The sequence below is a fragment of the Canis aureus genome, chromosome 27 (assembly GCF_053574225.1).
Source record: "Canis aureus isolate CA01 chromosome 27, VMU_Caureus_v.1.0, whole genome shotgun sequence".
Lineage (NCBI taxonomy): Eukaryota > Metazoa > Chordata > Mammalia > Carnivora > Canidae > Canis > Canis aureus.
Window position 1 is genome coordinate 12,189,170 of NC_135637.1, and position 17,122 is coordinate 12,206,291.

At 45.0% G+C, this 17,122-nt stretch overlaps 2 protein-coding genes across 13 annotated transcripts in view; one reads left to right on the forward strand and one right to left on the reverse strand.

Annotated features, from left to right (window-relative positions):
- CCDC63 (coiled-coil domain containing 63) overlaps positions 1 to 1,517 on the forward strand; it is a 36,382-nt gene extending 34,865 nt beyond the window's left edge. For 10 of the 12 annotated variants that reach the window (XM_077875605.1, XM_077875613.1, XM_077875611.1 and 7 more), the window contains one exon: positions 1,331 to 1,517. In XM_077875605.1, the coding sequence (XP_077731731.1) occupies positions 1,331 to 1,464 (134 nt within the window). In that variant the 3' untranslated portion in view covers positions 1,465 to 1,517. Of the gene's footprint in view, positions 1 to 856; positions 901 to 1,330 lie in introns of all 12 variants that reach the window. The other 2 variants (XM_077875615.1, XM_077875610.1) reach the window with 2 other exon arrangements.
- A 584-nt stretch (positions 1,518 to 2,101) lies between these two features.
- On the reverse strand, positions 2,102 to 10,260 carry MYL2 (myosin light chain 2). Its single transcript, XM_077875618.1, has 7 exons — positions 10,108 to 10,260; positions 8,722 to 8,811; positions 6,061 to 6,136; positions 4,835 to 4,939; positions 4,176 to 4,254; positions 4,039 to 4,087; positions 2,102 to 2,439 (listed from the first exon to the last, which is right to left on the reverse strand). The coding sequence occupies exons 1-7, from the start codon at positions 10,108 to 10,110 to the stop codon at positions 2,341 to 2,343; spliced, it is 501 nt and encodes a 166-aa protein (XP_077731744.1). The 5' UTR covers positions 10,111 to 10,260; the 3' UTR covers positions 2,102 to 2,340.
- Between the last annotated feature and the right edge of the window lie 6,862 nt (positions 10,261 to 17,122).

Sequence of the window (17,122 nt, forward strand, 5' to 3'; positions counted from 1 at the left end):
TCATCTATCTATCTATCTATCTATCTATCTATCTATCTATCTATATATATATATATTCAGTAGTTCTCAACCAGGGTGATTTTACCCCTCAGGATTTTTGGCAATGTCTGTAGATATTTTTGGTGTTACAACTGGGAGATGGGGGGGGGGGGGCTGCTGTTGGCATCTAGTGGCCAGGATGCTGTTAAAAATCCTACAATGTACAAGACAGCCCTTGACAACCCTGAGATATGATAGGGAAAGAGATGTGTAGAGAGAGAGAGAGAGAGAGAGGAGGGAGGGAGGGAAGGTTAGAGGGAGGGAAGGAGAAAGGTATGTTGATTGTGCATACAAAAACAAAGGATTTATAGGCTGACTTACAGTGGGTACTTTTAGGTGGTGATTTACATAGAACTTTGCATTTCTAAGTTAAATAATTCTGTATTGTTCAAATGTTTCTTTTACAATGATCTTGAGCAACTTCAGTAATCAAAGAAACCTAGATTTTTAAAATAATCTGTCCCGTTTCTCTAAACAGCACTTCAAGTGTGCAGGCATGTCAAAGATGGAGGGGGAGGGCTGGAGGAAGATTGCCAACACAGGTGCACGCACGCGCATGCACACACACGCCCCTCCTGTCTGACTTAGGTCTAGGCAACTGAAATTTAGCTGGAGTGAAAGCTGGGTCTGGTGTTAGGCACCTTAGCACAGTTTCCCTTGACCCTTTGAGTTCCTAAAAGAGGAGGGTGGCAAGGCATAGCTTCTGGTAAGCTGGCCCCACATAGTCAAGGACTTGTAGATGATGTGTCCACTTTTGCTCAAGGGAATGTTGATAAACATTGGTTTCTCTTAGCTCACTAGTCACTCTGGTCCATAGGTGTGAATTAGAAGAGGCACTCCCCCTGGACAGATTGAGAAAAGGTACCCCTTCTGTGTAGAAATGGTTTGGCAATCAAGCAAGGGTTGGATTCCAGCCCATCCATTCACCATCTCCACCAGATGTCTGTGTGGTCTACATCCTGAACAACTGCACATGGTGGCCCTGTATCTTTGACATTAAACTAAAATCACCTTCACATCCTCTTCTGGGAGAAAAAAAAAAAAAACAATTATTGTCTGGGTGTCCCTGTGCAGTGCATCTCTACTGATGCTCTTCCTCCTTGAACCTCAAAAGTGCTCACACTCTATTCCCACCAGTTTGAGGGACCCCCAAACCAGGCTTGGATATCCTTGCCTTAAGCATCCATGAACAGGGCAGAGGGACACTGTCCTTGGGAAGGGAGCTACCTATGCCCATCCCATGCTGGGTTTGCTTTCCAAACTCCTCACACCAGTCCTGTCTTTGATGCAGCAGATCAGCCTCTGGACCACAGCAGCCTTCAGCAGCTGGTGCTCAGCAACCAGTTTCGAAGCAGGGAATTACACTCAGACAGCATACCAGAAAAGGGGGATGATCTGAGGCTCAAGAAGAAGTTAACGGTCTGAGGCGGATGGAGCTACATTTGTACTTTAACCAGAATAAATGTTTTGTTCTGTAACCTCAGTGCCTCCTCACACTCATTACAAAGGGACTCAACTAGGGTTCTGGAAGCCACCCTGGGATGAGGTAGAGGAGTTAGGAGGACATAGGAGCTGACACAGGAGACAAGAGTTGTATGAGGTCATCATGGCTCCTGAGATTGTGATTGTGACCAGGACAAACAACTGCTACGTCTGAAATTAGAAATTAACCTCTTATAGTTAATGGCTATGGGTTTTTTCCAAATGAGCCATGTTTTTAGCATGAATGTGAGGCCTCCTCCTCTTAATTTATCATGGGGCCTAAGTGCATCTATGGGAGAAACATTCCAATGGCATCCTAAAGGAGAGGATGTCATGGAAGCTAGGCTCTACAGTTGCTTGAGCTCTTTGAAAGAAAGGGGTGTGGTCCTCTAGTTAACATTCCAATAAATTGTGGCCCTTGATAGAAATAGTTCTGAGTGGCTGTGAAGGTCTACTGCAAATAAAGAGTTACTAAGATTCAATAATAATGACAGCAGGGACATCACTCACTCATACTCTCTGGGAACTAGCAAAGGATCTTCATTATCCGAGGCACTTCTGTCAGAGAAACACCATGAACAAAGAGACAACCTCTCATTTATTTGAACACAGCTTCTGGATGGATTTCCATCTACAGGATATGTGGCCACATGGTATCTATATGCCACAGAGGCTGCAAAGAAGATGAAGGTGGCTAATGAGGCAGCCACACGACTAACGGGCCGGTAGCAGGGATGGCAGCATTACTGGGCAAAGTGAGAGGAGGGCAGGGACTACATCCCCACCAAAGACAAGCCCAGGGTTGGTTGGTGAGCCCCCTCAGTCCTTCTCTTCTCCGTGGGTGATGATATGCACCAGGTTCTTATAGTCCAAGTTGCCAGTCACATCAGGGGGGAAGGCGGCGAACATCTGGTCAATCTGCAATGAACCAGCCACATGTGCTGAGCATGACAAGAGGGGAAGTAAGAGGGACAGCTGTGTGGGGGGTGAATCCCAGTGCAGAGGTGGCAGGGATTCGGTGGGCATGGAGACATGACACTCAGGTCCCCTCCAAGAAGGCCTTGTCACCCAGCTGTTGCAGAGAGCTGCCAGCCCCAAGGTCATGGCCTTCCTGGGCCACCCACAGCCACCTGCTCAGTGTGGGGCCTAACTTGGGACCTCTTAGAAGGGTATTCTATCTCCAGAGCTCCCTAGGGTGGGAGGGTAGCCAAGATAGTCTATGGGCCTGAAATGAGGTTCAACACCTCCCCCCATGCCTCCCTGCTTTCTTTCCCTTCCTTGCTCTTCTGCAGGTGCTCACCCCATGGGCCATTCTGCGGGGATATTCCTGGGAGCCCAGCCGGCAGCAGGGAAAGCAGGGATCGCAAACACGGGCATACAGAGGGGCCAGGCAGGTTGTGTAAGGGAGCAAGGGGGGCCTAGCGGGGACTGTGGCTCAAAGCAGACACACATCCCATTTACAAAGGTGACAAGTGCCACAGGGACAGCCCAATGCAGCCATGTGCACATGTAGGTCAGACTTTTTGAGGAAATCTGATTCTTTGAGGGAAGCTAGAAATGTAGATTTTTAAAAACATGTAATTTCTGCATTTTTAAAAAAGTATTGACTAGTTATTTTTAAAAATACATATTGGCTAATAATAGCTAACACTTACATTGTCCTTATCACATGCTCCAGCACTTTGCACGTATTAACTTGTTGAATCCTCACAGCATACTACCAGAAAACTTTTATTACCATCTCCACTTTACAGATGAGGAACTTGAGGCATAGTGAAGTTAAAGAGCTTGTCTCAAGTCACCAAGCTGCTAGGAGGTGAAGGCAGGCTCTTTTAACTGCTTGGGTTTTAGGGGAAATCTAAATAAAATTTTTAGTGAAATGTGAAACCTAATGGAATCAGGGCTGAGAAGGGACTATTTTAAATATTTAATTAATATCGACAGGACCATTGCTTATTGATACAGGGCTTTTGGCAAATTAGCAAAAGTGCCCCTTCTTCCAGGCACAGTGCTACCACCTGCCAGAAAAGTCATATATACAGTTAAAAAAAAAAAAAAAAAAAAAATTGTAACAGGACACTTTACTGCCATCTGCTGGAAAACAATTGCAATAAATGGATACTCTACAGTATATCTTATGAGTACAGCATCTGGAAGAATTGCTCAGTGTGGAACCTACATGACAGTATGTGGTACCCTGCAAGCCACCCTCGCTCCATCAGGAAATTGGTGCTCTAACCAGGGCTCCATGCATTGTGAGGAAGGTAGACCTGGTGTCAGACAGATCTGGGTTTGAATACAGACACGAGCAATTCGCATTGTGGTGTCCTTTTAGGCAAGTGACTCACATCCCTAGGCCTCAGTTTCCCCATTTATAAAATGACAGCAATACTAGTCTCTACCTCATAGGGTGGTGGAGAGAATGAAATGAGATGGGGGCTCAGTAGCAGGTTCTCTGTCAGTGTGGGGCGGGAGTGTTTTAGGAAAGAGGGTGAGGGTGAGGTGGGGTGTAGTTACCTCCTCTTTGGAAAATCTCTCTGCCTGTGTGGTCAGCATCTCCCGAACACTGTGGAGAGAGAACAGCAGGTGTTGGCACCAAGTGTGTGCACAGGAAGCAGGGAACCCCCATGTCCTCCCTCACACATCCCACTCACTAATCAGCCCTGAGCACCCCTTTGCCTTCAGGGTCAAACACTTTGAATGCGTTGAGAATGGTCTCCTCGGGGTCTGCCCCTGAAACAGAAAATGGTTGCATCAAACCACCGGTGGCTGGGAACCCATGGTACCCCAGGAGGCAGGGCCCAACAAACCCCAAAGATGGAGGGGCCAGAGCAAGGCTGTTTTGCTTGCTCTGAGCACTGACTCTTGGAAGGAGTGAGCTGAGAATCCAGTCATTTCTGAACAAACCCAAGCTCAAACATGGATCTAGATTTAGAAAGACTAGGATTCGAATCCTGACTCCAGCATTTGCTAGCTGTGTGGCCATAGGCAGGTGCTTTCCATCTCTGCGCGTAAGACTAGGGATAAGAGTAGAACCAGCCTCCTAGATGCTAAATGAGGTAATGCGTCCAAAGGCCGAAGCATGAGGTCTGGCTCAGGGCCTGCCTTGGAGCAATGGCAACTGCTGCTTTTATTCCCCCCGCCCCCCCCCCCCCCCCCCCCCCGGTGTTACCCTGCCTTCATCTGCTGCCAACCTTTGTCTGCCCTCATGGGGTTTTAATTCATGCCCAAAGATGAAGACACGTAAAGATACACACACAGGTGCACAAATGCAGCTACACTTACACACATACGGACATACACGCGAGCTTACCTTTAAGTTTCTCCCCAAACATTGTTAGGAACACAGTAAAGTTAATTGGACCTGGAGCTTCCTTGAGCATTTCATCAATTTCCTCATTTTTCACGTTCACACGCCCTAGGGCAGGAAACACACAGTCAGGGCCCCCTGGGCTGGGGCAGAAGCAGCTGTCAGGACATTGGCATTTGCCCTTGTAATTCCACTTGAGGGAATCCAGTCTAGGGACAATCAGAGATGGAGAGGGTGGGGCCAGATTCACTGGAAAAGATGGTCTCCACAGTGTTATTTATAATAGCCAGACAGCTGGAAAAAACCCGAACATCCAATGTGGGGAGGGGTTAGCTATTTTTATAATAGTGCCTTTAGAACCTGGAACATTTTAAACAGATATTTTAACTTTTTACTTAAATGGAAAATACTCATGCGATAAATTATCCCTCTCAGTTGGAGGTGAAAAAGACAGATCAGAATCACCTGAGGGAACTTTTTCAGATTATACCTGCTATAATCTACACAGCCTTGGAGATTCTGATATACCTGTGCTACCCAGCCTCTGCCACAAGCCCATATAGCATCTTTGTGCAGATTTTTAAAAGACACCTGTTCTTAAGATAATTTGTTTTAAGTATAAAAATCTACAGTGGCTACAAACATGAATAGTTATCTATAGAACTGTATAGTGCACAACCTGCGCAGCTGTTCATGGTGGCCCTGAGTTCTGGGAGTGGGAATGGACAGGGTGTGAGCAGTGGCAGGTTGGACACATATTTTGAAAAAGCTCAATATACTGGTGCTCACACTGTTGAGATGTTAAATTTAAAAAGGTGATTCCAAAATAGAATGATTCCAGGCTTAAAACAACAACAACGACCCTACAAAAAACCCAGATGTATCTAGAAAAGACTGAGAGGCTGACATGTTACAGTGGAATGTGGCCTAATGGTTGAGTTTTCTTCTTTATACTTTTCTGAATTTTGCAAATTTTCTATTATGAGTTGGCATTCCATTCGAAATCACAGAAAAAAAAGTTATTTTAAAAGAAAAACAAAAGATATGTGAAGACACTTAAAGCCTAAATACTAACTTCCGAAGTTTGTCTTAAAGGCCAATCATGATTGAGCCATTTCTTTGAAAAATGACAAGCCCTTGACCTTTGCAGTGGTCCTACCTTTCACCCCTCAGGAGATAAGGAGACCCCCCTGCAGGCCTACCAGGGTGTGTATGGGGGGTGGACATACCAAGAGCAGCAAAGGTGTCCCTTAAATCATTCTTGTCGATGAAGCCATCCCTGTTCTGGTCCATGATGGTGAAAGCCTGTGGAAGGGGGCATTTGGCTGGTCAGCCCAGGAGAAGTTGGGTGGAGGAGCCCAAGAGATTGGGCTATGAACAGGAGGAAATGGGATTCTGGGATTCAGGGAGCAGTGAAGGATATGTGATCAAGAGTCAATGATTGGAAACTGGCCATTCCTCAAAACTAATATTAGGCATAGAGTTACCACAGGATCCAGCAGTTCTACAATTAGGCATCTACCCAAGAGAATCGAAAACATCTGTCCCCATGGAAACCTACACCTGAATGGCCACAGCAGCCTTACTTATAGTGGCCCCAAACTGGAAACAGCCCACGTGTCCATCAATTGGTGGACAGATTCACAAAATGTGGTCTACCCATGAAACAGACTCCTACTGAGTAAGAAAAACGAAGGAGATCCTGACACAGGCTACAACACGGATGAGCTTTGGCACGTGACACTGAGTGAAAGAAGCCAGGGCAAAAGGCTACATGCTGTAGGATGTGTTTCCATGAAATGGCCAGACCAGGCAAGTCCCTAGGGACAGAAAATATTTGGGTGGTGGCCAGAGGCTGGGGGAAGACGGCAATGGGGAGTGATGGCTAATGAGTATGAGGTTTCTTTCTGGTCTGAGGAAAACGTTTGGGAGTTAGTGATGATGACTCTACAATGCTTGTGACTAGTAAATAACCACCAAACTGTAGTTTACAAAGGTGAATTTCAGGTGTGTGAATTACATCTCTATGAAGTGTTCATTCAAAAAACCAAGTTAGAAAAAAAAAAAAAAAAAGTTAGGGACGCCTGGGTGGCTCACTAGTTGAGCGTCTGCCTTTGGTTCAGGTTGTGATCTTGGAGTCCTGGGATCGAGTCCCATATCGGGCTCCCCACAGGGAGCCTGCTTCTCCCTCTGCCTGTGTCTCTGCCTCTCTTTCTGTGTCTCTCATGAATAAATAAATACAATCTTAAAAAAAAATCAAGTTAATAATTGGGGGTCTCATCCTCCCCAACATCCCCCTCAAAGCCCAGTTATCTGCAAAATGGGGCCAATCATCTTTCCCAGGTAGTGTCCATGAAGACTCCCAACAGCTTTGTCAATACCCAGGTGTTTTACAAATGGCTTTTCACCTCCACGTTTTTGGAGTTCTTTGCAACTGGTTCCTGAAAGTATTTGCACCTCCTCCCCACATCCTCCAGATGCTGATCTCATTCTAGAGATTGGGTGAGGGGGAAGGGGCGGCGTGGTCTCCTCCCTGGAAGGTGACAAGTTCAAGATATATTTTGTCTAGGAATTCTTTCCTTGGTGGCATGTGGGACACAACATTCCTGTGGTCTGAACTTTTGTGAGGACGAAAAAGTACAAGTGTTCAAATCCCGAATGGTTTCCCCTTTGATACAGAACACATGGGCCTCTGCAGCATATTTTCCTCTGCAGGCTCAGGTGGGAGTGTGGATAACTCAGTGTGAGCCATCAGGACTCCTGGAAAATTAATTCAGAGTGTACCCTTCTAAGCCTGCGGGCAGTGGCTTAATTCGGCCTAATTGGTCCTCAGGTTTACTTAATAAGGCACTCCTGTAGAATGCCATGGGATTTCCACCTGGCTTGTGCTCAACAATGGAGGACTATATAATTTAAAATCTAAGAGATACTCTTTTTTTGGCTCTCAGTTTGGTAGAAATAATATTTTCATCTATTAATACCCAATGTTGATGGAGATATAGGGGGAAATTGCATTCCTTCCCTTCAAGGCTGATGGGAGTAGGTATTAATTAGTACCACATTTCTGGAGGGCCAGCAGGTCTACTGGTTTTTAGTTCCTTTTTTAAAGTTCTTTTCACCTAGCAGCTCTGCTTTTAGGAATTTACCCCAAAGAAACAAGCAAAGATGTGTTATTTATAACTGTAAGACAATCTGAGCAAATGTCACATCCGACCATAGGAAGTGGTTTCAATAGATGATAGAAAATGATGAGGAATTGGTCAAAGAAAAATAGCAGAAGAGTTTAAAAGTGTATCCACATAGCACAAAAATGACTTGAAGCATGGATATGCAGAGCACCTGGGTGGCTCAGTGGTTACTGCCGTTGGCTCAGGCCCTGGTCCCAGGGTCCTGGGATCGAGTCCTGCATCAGGCTCCCCCCCAGGGAGCCTGCTTCTCCCTCTCCCTGTGTCTCTGTCTCTCATAAATAAATAAATAAAATATTTTTTAAAAAGCATGCATATCAAAATGTACAATTATCTATGGGTTATAGAATTATAGGTCATTTTTGTGTTCTTTTTTGGGGTTTTCTTGAATTCTCTCCCGACATTTTCAACAAGAAATATGCTTTACTTTGATGATCGGCAAAAATCATGAAAAAATAATCTCTTAAAATGGTTCACCTGGTGATGTGAGGAGCACTGGGTGTTAGACTCTGTTGGCAAACTGAATTTAAATTTAAAAAATTAAAAATAAAATAAATGGTTCACACACACATTGAGACTGGATTTGGGTTTGGAGGATAGAAACATCTAGCCAAGAGGTCCCTGTGGGGAACATGGACCAAAGGAGCGTTCTCTCTAACAGGTGGGAATCTCCATCTGGGCGGATGGTTCAACAGCTGCACCCACCTCCTTAAATTCCTGGATCTGGGTCTGTTCAAACATAGAGAACACATTGGAATTGGCGCCTTCTGCTCTCTTCTTGGCTTTCTTGGGTGCCTGGAAGTGGTGGGAGGCAGGGGAAAGCATCGATTAAGAGTCAGAAGCTGAAAGTTAGAAAACTAGGTCAGGTCCCCTCTCTGAGTGAGCCTCAACTGCTCGTCTGTGAAATGGGGGTAGGAGGCTGACACTCGTCTCAAAACGATGATCCTAGAGGGCTAAGAGGACCGGGAAGGAATAGCGTGTCTCAAAGGCATTCTGGTTCTGGTGGGTCTTCAGAGACTGTGGATCTTGCAGCACCTCCTTTGTAAAACTGGGGGAGGTGGAGCTGCACCTCTGGGGAAGGAGGCAATACTTTCAGATCAGCCCCAGCAGGATCTGACCGCCTGTGTTTCAGTGCATTTCACAAAAAAGTTCAGTAATGCACAGAAGGAGAATTGATTGGGTGGTGGGGGTCAGGGGGGAATGTCAGGCTCACTAAACCATGAGGAATACCTTTAGGAAGTGACACTTTTTCAGGGTGTTAAAACCCACTGCTCCCCCTCCCCAATTCCCAATTCTCCTTTGATCCAAATGGCAGTGAAATCTCTCTAAATCTTCTGTCCTTGCATAGGCAAACAGTGCAGAGAAAAGCAAGTTAACCTTTGGCCCCACCCCATTTCCCTCTGACTTTAAATAGAGCAAACACTTGAACACCGTACATACGTGATTTCATTTAATCCCCCTGTCAGGTAAACGCTATTATTACCAGAGCCATTTTATTGGAAAGTCACCTAGGGCTCAGAGAGGTTGGGTCACTTGCCCAAGGTCACACAGTCACAAAAAGGCAGACCCGGAATTGCACTTGCGCAGTCTGACTCCAGAGTCTGTGCCCCTAACCATTCCCCAGGCTCTCCCTGACTTGGTGGCTTCTTGCTCTAGGAGAGGGACACCTAGCCAAACAACACAGGGAGAAAGGTTTTAAATTTGCAAGTTCAAAAGGTGAAAACAAAAAGATTCTTTTCCCCAGCTGCCTGAACAAGAGAAAAGAATTACAATTTGATCCTTAAAAGCGTTCAATCCCATTTTGCAAGCCCTGGGAGTTATTGATTCCTCGAGAGGTCAGTAGACAAGCCATAAAAAAGCCAACTCTCTTATTTTGTTTTTGCGAGTCCCTGGGAGCTGCTGTTATTTGTGGCTTATGGGGGCATTGATTGGGGTTCCTCTGCGCACACACAGCAAGCACTGCTTTTTTCTCCAGGGTCTGGGGCCCTCAAAAGCCACCTTTCTTCCCCTCCCCTCTGGTCCTCTTCTCATAGGTGCCGTTTCCTTCCCCCCACTGCAGCATCACACCTCCCAAAGCCCTCGCTTACTCACCATGGTGGAAAGGACACAGAACTGCTTCCCCAGAAGAATCCCTGAGGCTGCCCCTCTCTCTTCTGCTCAGAACAATAAATACTTCCTCCCCATGTTTAAAAATAACCCCATGACCACTTTTGGCAGTAATAGGTGAGGCGGACACCACCTAAGGCCCCCCCACCCCATGCCGTTCTTCTGAAGTAAGGGGAGCTCGCTCGCCACTCGGTGACACATGAGACCCAAAAAGGCATTCAAGGTTAAAGAGACAGGCGGCTGGGTCACAGGGAGAGATGCTGCACACTTATTCAGCAGCACTTGGGCGGGCGGGAGGCACTTGTGCTTGTCAATTTTGAGAAAGAAAATGGCAGAGAGGAGACTGTTAAAATTCTCCAACGTGATCAGGGTCCCACCCCAGGGCCTTTGCACCTGCACTTCCCTCTGCCTAGAGTGTTTTTCCATCAGACATCAGGGAGGCTTCCTCCCTCACCTGCCTCAGATCTTTGCTCAAATATCACCTTCTCAGTGAGACCTCCCCACCACCCTATTTAAAATAGCCACTCACTGTCTGCCCTCCAGAACCCCTTCTCTGCTTTGTTTTTCTGCAGAGCACTTATCACTTCCTGACATACTGTGTAATTCACTTATTTATTTTGTTCAGTGTCAGTGAACAGTCAACTTGGGAAAGCAGGGTCCTTTTCAGTTCTCCTCGCTATTCTTTCCCTGGCTCCTAGCTCGTGACTGGCACACAGCAGCTGCTCAATGAATACTTGTTGATTGAAGAAATAACATATTTCACTTACCGAGCACTTGCTACGTGCCAGGCACCATGTACACATGTCTCATGCTCATATTTAATTTTCCAGACACCCTGTGGGGTAGAGACCACCTTCTTCTCTGTGTCCCCAACATTCATCCCAGGCACTGTGTTAGTTTGAGGGAAACTGCTTCCCAGTGACAAACTCCATGCCCTCAGAAAGCTATGTGTCAGGAGAAGATGAATAAAAATAAAGAAATGCATGACCTGGATAATTTCAGGTAGAAACAAATCTTACATAGAAATGATAGAGAGGTGTGGAAGTCCTGGGCGGGGAGCTGCCTCCCCGCTCAGGGATCCTCTCTGAGCAGAGACTGGCTCCTAGCAGCAGGACAACAAAAGCCTCAAAGGAGGGTGAATTGGTTTTTTTGAGGGGCAGAAGGACCTGTGTGGCTGGAGCTGTCAGAGCATCAGGGGCACAAGGTGAAGCCAGCAAGGCAGGCTGGGCAGATCACAGCCTTGGGATTTCATTCCAGACACGAAGGGAGCAGTAGAGGAGTTCAGAGCAGGACACCCTTTGTCTAACCAGTCCTGGGGGGCTGCCCAGTGCCCAGGGACATCCTGATTTGGGAGCAAGACCAGCAAGCACTATTATTGGAGATCCTATCAAGCCAATCAATCCACAAATATGTTCTCAGTTGTTCTGATTGCTTGAACCTTCTAACAAGATCCTCGGCTCCCAGGAATGAACAAACTAGCTAATAAAGAAGTTGGGCAGACTTTGCCCCCTTGGCCTGTGTGGGGATTATTAGTCTCCATTCAACCTGAGGAGATATGAGGCAGGAGAGTGGAGGGATTTAGCCCTGAGGCTGGGAAGTCAGATAAAGTTGCATTTGAATCTGAGCTCTGTGTGACCTTGGGCAAGTGACTTCACCTCTCTTAGCACAGAAAGTGGGAAAAGGATATAAAGACCTTTATGAGGCTTTCTGCAGGATGAGAGGAGATGAGGCCCAGGTAGGCATCACTCACCTCCCCTCTCAGGTGAAAACAAAATTCAATTTTGAGGGCGCAAACCCAAGAACCATCTATTGCCATGACAAAAAAAGGATGCAAATCTTTTCCCTCTTTCCAGTCATACATGGGTTAGAATGGCCCAGAGCATCTTCCAACAGAATCTTTAATAACAAAAGGTGTGTTTACATGCACATCAGAGTGGATGGACACACGCATTCATGCACAGACAAAAACATATCCATATATTCGTGCACATATACACAGCACATAATACGCACACACACTCGTGTGCATACTGGCCACATGCCCATGCATACTCACCAACCCATGCATGTGCTCACAGATCAGTCAAGAAGAGCTTTTCTGTCCAAGATTGTCTGACAACACCAGAATAAATGTTTCCCTAGCTAATAGGTGTACCATGGATTTTCGTTAAAACACTTGTGTGAGCAGTCAGTAGCTATAAATGGCCAAGCAAAATAGTTGTTGCAGCCACAGTGGATGTGCAGAATGAGTGGTGGGGGATGGGGAGCCCCTGGTTCAGAGGTAAGGATGGGCTCAGGCCCTCCAGAGGCAGGTAGGTATATGCCCTAAAGGGCACCCATACAGTTAGTTCCCCTGAGGACATATTTTATTCAACTGGATCTTTGGGTGGGGATACTGGGAGAGAGTCCTGGCTCAGTAGCTAAAGGTACAGGATCTCAAACAGGGCACTAACCTCCTGGGGCTTCAATCTCTTTGTCTGCAGATGAAGACCATAATACTGCAGACCCCAAAAGGCTACTGGGGGCAGTGAGTGAAATTATGTGTGTCAGACAGATTCTGGGAACATGGCGGCCTGAATAGCATGGAGCCTCATGGCTGCCAGGACTTATAGCCCAGGATGTTTGTCAGGTCTTGGGCTCTGTTGAGAGAACTGGAGACCCAGAGGCACCCCTCCCTGGCCAATGGACTGGGACACCACTGAGAGGCCCCCCAGAGACCTGGGACAAGGTCCTGGGAGTGGAGAATCTAGAAAGACTGGGTTTTGGGTTTATGGAGACTTTCAGGGGTATGTTTCAGCATCAACCTCAAGAATGCATTGAGGAGAGTAGGAGAGTAGGGCTGGAGCCTCTTTGTCCTCAAGGCTGGGATGGCTATATCTTACCTACGAGCCATAGGCTCACAGGGCCGGGGACCTACCTCGAAACCCTCTACCTTTCTACTGACTGTGGGATTCCTATGGCTGAGAAGTGTCCCCCAAACCACACAAGTCCCACGGAGCCAAAGAGAAAAATAACTGCCTGCCTGAGGTACTCAGAAGACAAAGAGAAAAAGGCTGGGCAGGCCAATCAGAATAGCAACTACTAAAACAATCAGAAAACAAACCTGGTGTGTTAGTTTCCTATTGCTACTATAAAAATATTATCATAAATTTAGTGGCTCAAAACAGCACTAGTTTACTATCTCACCATTCTTGAGGTCAGAAATGGAAACTGGTTTGGCAGGGCTGCCTCCCTTCTGGAGGCTCTAGTGGAGAATCCTTTCCTTGCCTTTTCCAGAGCCTGCCCACATTCCTTGGCTCACTTGGTGGCCACATCACTGCAGTCTCTGACTCCAGATTCTCTGATCCTCTTGCCTCTCTCCCATCTTCTAAAGATCCCCTGTGATTATATGGGGTCCACCGGGATAATCCGGGATACTTACCTAATTGCCAGATCCATAACCATATCTACAAAGTCCATTTTGCCATGTAAGCTAACATATTCATGGCTTCCAAGGATTGGGACGTGGACATCTTTGGGGAAATTCAATGCTTCCTGCCTACCACACCTAGAGAAACAGAACAGTTGGAGAAAACAGATCAACTGCTGAGTAATATTAATTACAACAATAAAATTTAAGCTACAATTCATAGAACTATACACCAGAAAAAGGTCAATTTTATTGAGTGGTAATTTAAAAAACATTGTCCATTGACAATATTAAAAGAAGAGGTGAGAAGAGGGAAAAATGTAAGTAGTGCTTGTAGATGTACTCTGTTTTTAAGCAAGAATGGTTTTGATCCCCAATTCAAAAGGTATTGATTACTTAAGTATTTAATGAAGCCTTACTATGTGCTGGGCCCTGTTTCCAGGGCCAGATATACATCAGTTAAACTTCATCCAGGTATAGGGAGACATGCATGTAATAAGTTTAAATCTGAGAAAAGTGGGTATTTATGTTCAATAATTCTCTCTTGAAAATGTGGCAATGTATTAATTTGATTACTTTTTAAAAAACCAAGTATGTGGTTTACTCCATAAAACTAAAACAAAACAAAACACCTAGGGAAATTCAGGTGAAACTCTGAAGTGACTTCCTGGAGATTTAAAACCTGATTTCTAAGCTAAAAATTAAGTAGATGAATTGCAAAAATGGATGGTCCCTGTTGCAATCCAAATACTGACCTGGAAATGACTTGCAGGGAGTACCTCAGGGCCAAATAATGAAGAGGTACAAATGATCACCATTTCAGGAGGAGAGGCTGAAAATACGTGATACAAGAAATTTTTCTTCTGCTGGGGAAAGAGCCAAATCTGTAGCTTGAAAGAATCCCCAAGCTCCATGCTGGATGGATGTAGAAAAAAACACACACCAAGGTATATCCTGGTGAAATTCACAAACTCCCAAGATTAAGAGAAAATCTGACTAAGTCAGCATCAGACTCTTCCTTGGCGACACTGGAAGCAAGACATCAGAGAACAGAGAGAGAGCCCGTGGATCCTAGGTCCTGCAGAGTCTTGGTCATCTGACTGATTGAGGACAGCAGGAATATTTGTTTTCGATTTTCCTCAAGGTGTCCTGGTGGCTCAGGGTTTGGGAACTGGATGAATCAAGTTTGAGTCCAGGCCAGCTGTATGATCTGCAGTTTCTTCTTAGTCTCAATTTCCCCATCTGTAAAATGAGAATGATAATAGCACTCACTTTACAGGGTTTTCATGAGGCTTCAATCAAGTAGCTCATTGTGAGCACCCCATAAGTGTTAGTTGCTGTGATTATTTTGGGGTACTTGACAGTTAGACCCTCCTACTTGGGGCCAGGAGGTTTCCAACCTTTTCCCAGGCCTATAGGACAGGAATATTTGAAAGGGAGACAGTCTTTTTTCCGTTGACCATTAGGAGCCTTGCCATGGAACACCATGGAGCATTTCAGGGTCAAGGACTCCATTTGAATGTGGATTTAATGCCTTTGCCTGTGTTGACTGTTTTCAGTGGGTAGAAGGGAGACTTAGAATAAGGGAGACCCGTAAGGAACACTATATATAAGGCTTTGATTCCCGCTTTGCTAATCACTGCCCCTGATGTTCTTCTCTCTCTCTCTTTTTTTGAAAGATTTTATTTTTTATTTATTTGAGGCGGGGGGGGGGGAAGGGGGGGAGAGAATGAGCAGGGGGAGGTGCAGAGGGAGAGGCAGGGAGCTGAAACGGGGCTCTTCTGATGTTCTTCTCAAGTAAACAAGTTAAATCAGAATTTGAGTAATTGGGGGCTTGGGGGGCACAGGGAATGTTCTGTATCTTGACCTGGGTGCTGGTTGCCCAGATATACTACGTTTGGGAAGATTAGTGGAGCTGTACGTCTCTATAAGTACTCTTCTCTGTGTGCACGTTACATGTCCGGAAGAAGTTGAATCGATACTATGTGAACGAGTACACTCTTAATATAAAACAATTTGAAACATTACAGAAATATATTGACTTAAAAGCTTCTGTTCTACCACTGCGGCCAAATACTCCCTGAAGGGGATGTCTTTTGTGTGTTTAATGTAAAGTCTTCCAGACTCTATGTTTTTGTGTTTTTATGATTTTTTAAGTTAATTTTAATTCCAATGTAGTTAACATAGAGTATTATATTAGTTTCAGGAATACAATATAGTGATTTAACAATTCTGTATATTGCTCAGTGCTCATCATGACAGGTGTCCTCTCAATCCCCTTCACCTCTTTCACTCATCCCCCCACCTCATCTCCCCTCTGGTAACCACCAGCTTGTTCTCTCTATATGGTTAAGAGTCTGTTCTTTGGTTTGTCTCCTGTATTCCCTTTGTTCATTTGTTTTGTTTCTTAAATTCCACTCCACATGAGTGAAATCATATGGTATTTGTCTTTCTTTGACTGGTTTATTTCACTTAGCATTATACTCTCTAGATCAATCTGTGTTGTTGCAAATGGTAAGATTTCATTCTTTTTTATGGCAGCATAATATTCTGGCATATAATATAATATATAATACACATGTGTGTATATATATATACACACACACACACACACACACACACACACACACACTACAGCTTCTTTATCCATTGATCTGTCAATGGACACTCAGGTTGCTTCCATAATTTGGCTATTGTAAATAATGCTGCAGTAAAACTTAAGGGTGTATATATCTTTTCAAATTAGTGTTTTTGTATTCTTTGGGTAAGTACCCAGCAGTGCTATTGCTGGATCATAAGGGAGTTCTATTTTAACTTTTTGAGGACCCTCCATACTGTCTTCCACAGTGGCTGCACCAGTTTGCATTCCACCAACAGTGCACAAGCATTCCTTTTTCTCCACATCCTTACCAATACTTGTTATGTTTTCCAGATTATATTTTTAATTGTTTGATTTTTTTAACTTGAGATGCACTTGTAGCAAAGTGCATGTCTTTTAAGTGCCCAGGGCAATGAGTTTTTGCCTATGTCCACGCTGTGTCACCACTCAAGTCAAGACAGAACATTCTAGCTCTCAAAGCTTTCCCTGCTGCCCATCAACATCTCCCCCTTCAAAAGTACCCCCTCATTTTTTACCTCTAGCACAGATTAGTTTTTCCATTGTAGAACTTCATAGAATTCCTTCTAGACTTGCTTGAAATAAACTTTTAATTTTAGAACTTACAGAAAAGTTGCAGAGTTCCCATATACTCCTCACCCAGTTTCTCCTAATATTAATATCTTACATTACTGTGGGACACTGGTACATGACTATTCACCAAACTTCAGAGTTTATCTGATTTCTCTGACTTTTCCACTGTTGTCCTTGCTTCTGTTCCAGGATACCATCTTGCATTTCCTGACTCTTTCTCTCATTTGCACATACAAATATACATTTTTTCACGTTGATATCATACCACACACATACAACACCTACAAATACACTTTGTCATACACTGGTAACACACAGACAAACATGCACACCCCACCTGGGCCTTTCCATTCCAGGATCTGCCTTGGAGACGTTTAGAGGAGTCCCAGCCGTCACCTCGC